Genomic DNA, 4,679 nt, shown 5'->3' on the forward strand with positions numbered 1-4,679 from the left:
TCTATCTATCTTTAATTTATCTACCTACCTTTAATCTATCTATCTATCTCTAACCTATCTATCGATCTATTCATCTATCTACCTATCTATCTTCAATCTATCTATCTATCTTTAATCTATCTATCTATCTATCTTTAATCTATCTATCTATCTTTGATCTATCTATCTATCTTTGTATCTATCTATCTATCTTTAATTTATCTATCTATCTACCTATCTATCTCGTATCTATCCATCTGTCTTTAATCTATCTATCTATCTTTGATCTATCTATGTATCTTTACCTATCTGTCTGTAATCTGTCTAGCTTGCTATCTTTGATCTGCCTACCTGCTATCTTTACCCTATCTATCTGTCGAGGTGTATGTGTGGAGATGAGAAGAGATGAGAAGAGACAAATAAAGTGGGAGAAACGATCGGAGAGAGAGAGAGAAGACGTAGATGTCTCGATAGACACGTCTGAAGAGAGTGCGCGTGTGAGGCTAAATCGAAGGAGAGATAGGCGGACGTGTCAAAGAGAACAAAGAAGAGAGAGTGATAGCAGAGAAGAAGAGATATTTTCGAGTGTAAAGACATACGGAAACTCCGCATAGAACGACGTTTTCTGTCGAGCAGACAAGCGAAGAAGAAGCAGATTTCGGCAAGACATGTACATACACATCGGAAGGTCTTATATCAATACACGACCTCCCATCCTCTCTAACGTTGCATGCAATGCCTTCTTCTAGAAAAAGTAATTGCGCTGCACTTAAGGAACCTTTCCCTCCATAGGACTTAGATGAAGAATCTGAAGACTGCAAAGAAGAAAAGAAAGAAGAAGAAGAGAGAGGAGACGTTTGATCGGGTGGGTAAGTCTCTCCTGTAGATCTTTGAGATATATGAGAGACATCGCGACCTTTTCTTATTTCGCTGTTTGAAGGATTTCTTCTCTCTCGCCCTTCTTCATCTTCGTCAGCTTCCATGAAAGAAGAAGAAGAAACAGAGAAAGGTTGAGGCGGTGAGAAGGAGGAAGAAGAAGACATGATTCGAATGGAGGTACACTTGGACGGAAAACGGAAAGAAAGAGAGAAAGAGAGATAGGTCAAGAGATTGAAGAAAGAGAGAGGAACGGATACATAGATAGAGAGAGAGGGAGAAGGGGAGAAAGAGAAAGAAAGGATAAAGGCTGAATGGAGAGAGAGAGAGAGAGAAAGCGCAGGACAAGAAGGAGAGAGTGGCAATGGAGATACAGATGGTAAAGATGAAGACGAGAAAGAAGCTAGCTCTTGACCCAAATGTTGAGAAAGAGGGCAAGAAGAAAAGAGAAGAAAAGTACAACGAGAAAGAGAAGGAAGAGAGACAAGCTAAGAGACTGAGGAACAAAGTCTCCCTACAGGCAAGGAGACCTAGAAAGGCTGAGGTGACTTCCGAAAGAAGAGCCAAAAGTAAGACAGAAAGAAAGGTAAAAATAAGAGGAAAAAGAAGATGATTCGGGATAAGATCTTCCTTGAATTTACCAAGAGATAGAACACACGTTGCTTGCACCCGTTGGTATTCTTCTTTCTCCTCTTTCCTTCTATCTCTCCGTATTGAGATAAGTCGCGCTTAACATTTCCTAAAAGAAGAAGGAAAGCAAAATTCATCCCTAGTAACCAAGTCCTCTTCACTCAGAAAGGGGGAGAGAATCTCCTTTAACATCTCTCCTACAGGAAAAGGAAAGAAGAATAGCCGCTTAAAGAATACAGACGCATATACGTCTCCTACTGAGCAAAAGTGCCCTGTAGTAAAGAGGAAAGACCTAGATTAACTTCTTTCCGTTATTTCTTGTGGAAGATTCAATGCAATAAAAAGAATTTCAAAGTAGAGGAAAAAGTGGAATCGATAGACCCATCGTAGCATCTCTTTTTTTTTTCTCGCGCATGCACAAGCATGCGCATGCTTGTGCATGCGCGAGAAAGAAGAAAAGCTTCTCGACGAATCTTCCTGGACTGACGGAAAAACACGTCAAGATGTTTTGTCTCTCAACACACTTCATCGATCTCCTTCTTTCAAAATCTTCTGGAGTGTTCCTTTCTTTTCTCGTCTTTCCACCTCTTCAGGTGTATGTACACCCCAGCGACTGTATGCCGACAGTCTCCCTTCCCACGCCGCGCCCCATGTGGGTTCTCGATTGTCCCTCTCTCTATTTGTATAAAGAAAGAAAGAGTAAAACTCTCACGTGACGAGATATTTCAAACAGAAAGAGTCATCTTATCATCGTCCTGTCTTTTTTCTCCATTAACTAGACCTCCGTAGCCGACGATCTGTCGATCGATCGATTGCTCGATGGATGGCCCGTCGATGCTGAGACTGTGGGAGGGCTTGGAGAAACAAGGAGGAGAAGAAGAAAGAGACGTTTTTGCGTCAGTTGTCTTTGAAGCGAAGAGACTTTTCTCCTGTCTTTAGCTTTTTTCTCTTTCTCTCGTTCTTTTTCTCCGCTAGAGAGTGAGAAGCAGGAGAACTGAAGAGCTCCTTCCCTCTTTTCTGCTTCCGTGTGTGTCTCTACGGCATCTAGAAGATGTCTATGAGAGAGATCGACGAGAGAAAGAAGAAGGAGTAGTTGCAGTAGAAGGAGAGGTCAAGTCTTTCTCTCTCATTCATTCATTGCAGAAGAATCAACAGGGATTTCCTCTTGCTCTTTTTCATCTTTATCGATCCTCTCTTCTTTCTCCTCTCTTCAACCCTCTTCTTCTTTCTTCTTCTTCTTTTTCTTTCCATCCCCTTCTCCTACTTACCTTTCTCTCTCTGTTCTGTCTATTCATTGCTTGTTTAGAATCTCTTCTTCTTTGGTTGGCGCGAGATGGAAGACGCAAAACTCCAGGAACTTCACGATTTTCTTTCTTCGAAGAAGCAGCAGAGAGGAAGGAGAGGAGGCTTAGGCCAGGGAAGCTCCGCAGACCTCTCTTGTCCTTCTTCTCCTGCCCCTCCCGGTAAAGGTCACGTCTACTTCTCCGAGGAAGAAGAAGAAGATCATGAAGGAGGAAAGAAACAGAAGAAAAAGAAGAGAACCGAGACAGATATAGAAGAAGGAGAAGACAAGGAGAAGAAGAATGGAGAGGGTGGGAGTAGTAGTAGCAGGTAAGACACGAAAAAGATGAGGCAATGAAAGCTTAGAGATTCTTACATGCATGCATGCATCATGGGTAGAGGAAGGGAGGAACGGCAAAAGTTCGCTTTCTAGTGATGGGAAAGTCCTACCTACGTCAGGCATACAAACTTCACACTGCAGGCCGCCGTCATATATCGGTCTATGTCTCTATCTATCTTTAACCTATTTACTTAGTCAACTCGAATCCATCTATCTATATAGCCTCTTCAGTCTGTCGATGCATCTATCTATCTATCTATCTCTATCCATCTTTAATCTATCTATCTATCTCGGGTCTATCTATCTATGTAGTCCAATAGAAGAGAAAGAAGAATGTAGGAGAAGGAAGCTTTCCTAGCGCTACAGAGAGACAGAAAGGTCTTTCTTTCTCTTCTTCTTACTCTTATTCTATCCGCGTCTTTTCGTCTTCTTCTTTTTCCGTCTCTTCTTATCCTTTCCTCTCCCTTTCTTTTCTTCTTTCTTGTCTGTGTGCTTGCATCGGCGGCAGGAGCGGCACTTCTTCTACTTGGTCTGAAGGGTCTCCTCTCTATGCCTTTTTTGTGCGTGGAGGGACTCTACAAGAGAAACCTTCTCTCCTCCTACCTCACGACACACACACTTCCAACAGCAGTAAGAGAAAGAAAAAGCATACATACGTCTATACACTCACTCCATGTATATCTCTACATATATCTGTATGTGTATGTATGAATATGTATGTACTTTCGCATCTACCTGTGCGTGCCAAGTATCTGTCTATCTATCTCTCTGTCTATCTCTATCGTCAATCTATCTATATGTACATTCATCTACTGGCGCCTACACGCGCATGCATACGTATGTCAATCTGTGTATCTGTGCGTATGTGCATGTATATCTAATCCATATCCATCTATCTATATATATATATCTATCTATATATATCTATATCGATAGATACCATGTGCATACTTATATCTCTAGATGCGTATGTATGTATGTGTACTTGTATCACATGTTTTGTGGCTATTTTCGTTGACATTCCTGCTAGATCTTGACGAAGATGAAGAAGAAGATGAAAGAGAGGCCTGCAAGACTTCCTCGATCCAAGCAGCAGCAGGGACGGTAGACAAGAAAGAAGACAAGAAGATGAAGAAAAAGAAGAAGAAAGACAAAGAGAAACAGGAAGCGAAAGAAAGCTATGAATCGAAGTCGGCCTCTCCTTTAGATGAATCGACTAGTGCTACGAGCTCTCCTTCTTCTTCTTCAACTATGCGTTCTTCTACAAGCTCTACGTCATCTTCTTCGCCTTCTGGTAAGGAAGAAGTCTATCCGAAAAAGAGATCTAACACCTCCGCAGGAAGTGAAGAGGAAGAAAGATTGAAAGGAGAAAAGAAAAAGAAAAAGAAGAGTGACAGAGAAATAGAAGAAAAAGAAGATAAAAGAGAAGAGGGAGAAGAAGAGGAAGAAGCAGAGGTACCTTCTTCTTCTTCAGTCGACGAGAAGAAGAAGAAGAAGAGATATAGAGATGACGTAGAAAGACTTCAGTTAAAAAGAAAGATGGGCCCTAACCCTAAACTGTATATCTATCTAT

General features: G+C 41.5%; 2 protein-coding genes across 2 annotated transcripts; one reads left to right on the forward strand and one right to left on the reverse strand.

The window, feature by feature from the left end:
• Window positions 1–307: 307 nt before the first annotated feature.
• Window positions 308–1,812, reverse strand: CSUI_007263 (3 exoribonuclease domain 1 domain-containing protein). The gene has a single exon (XM_068067411.1). The coding sequence runs from the start codon at window positions 1,020–1,022 to the stop codon at window positions 483–485; it is 540 nt and encodes a 179-aa protein (XP_067920612.1). The 5' UTR covers window positions 1,023–1,812; the 3' UTR covers window positions 308–482.
• Window positions 1,813–2,016: 204 nt separating this feature from the next.
• CSUI_007264 (uncharacterized protein) lies at window positions 2,017–4,615 on the forward strand (the record flags this gene model as incomplete). Its single annotated transcript, XM_068067412.1, has 3 exons — window positions 2,017–3,096; window positions 3,615–3,736; window positions 4,137–4,615. A coding segment is annotated over one exon (258 nt), but the record flags the coding sequence as incomplete, so codon positions are not given.
• Window positions 4,616–4,679: the final 64 nt, after the last annotated feature.

The sequence above is a fragment of the Cystoisospora suis genome (genome assembly GCF_002600585.1).
Source record: "Cystoisospora suis strain Wien I chromosome Unknown contig_3796, whole genome shotgun sequence".
In the NCBI taxonomy this organism is placed as follows: Eukaryota; Apicomplexa; class Conoidasida; order Eucoccidiorida; family Sarcocystidae; genus Cystoisospora; species Cystoisospora suis.

Coding starts and splice junctions, on each gene's coding strand:
- CSUI_007263 (XM_068067411.1), bottom strand. CDS start 1,022: ATGTCTTCTTCTTCCTCCTTCTCACCGCCTCAACCTTTCTCTGTTTCT.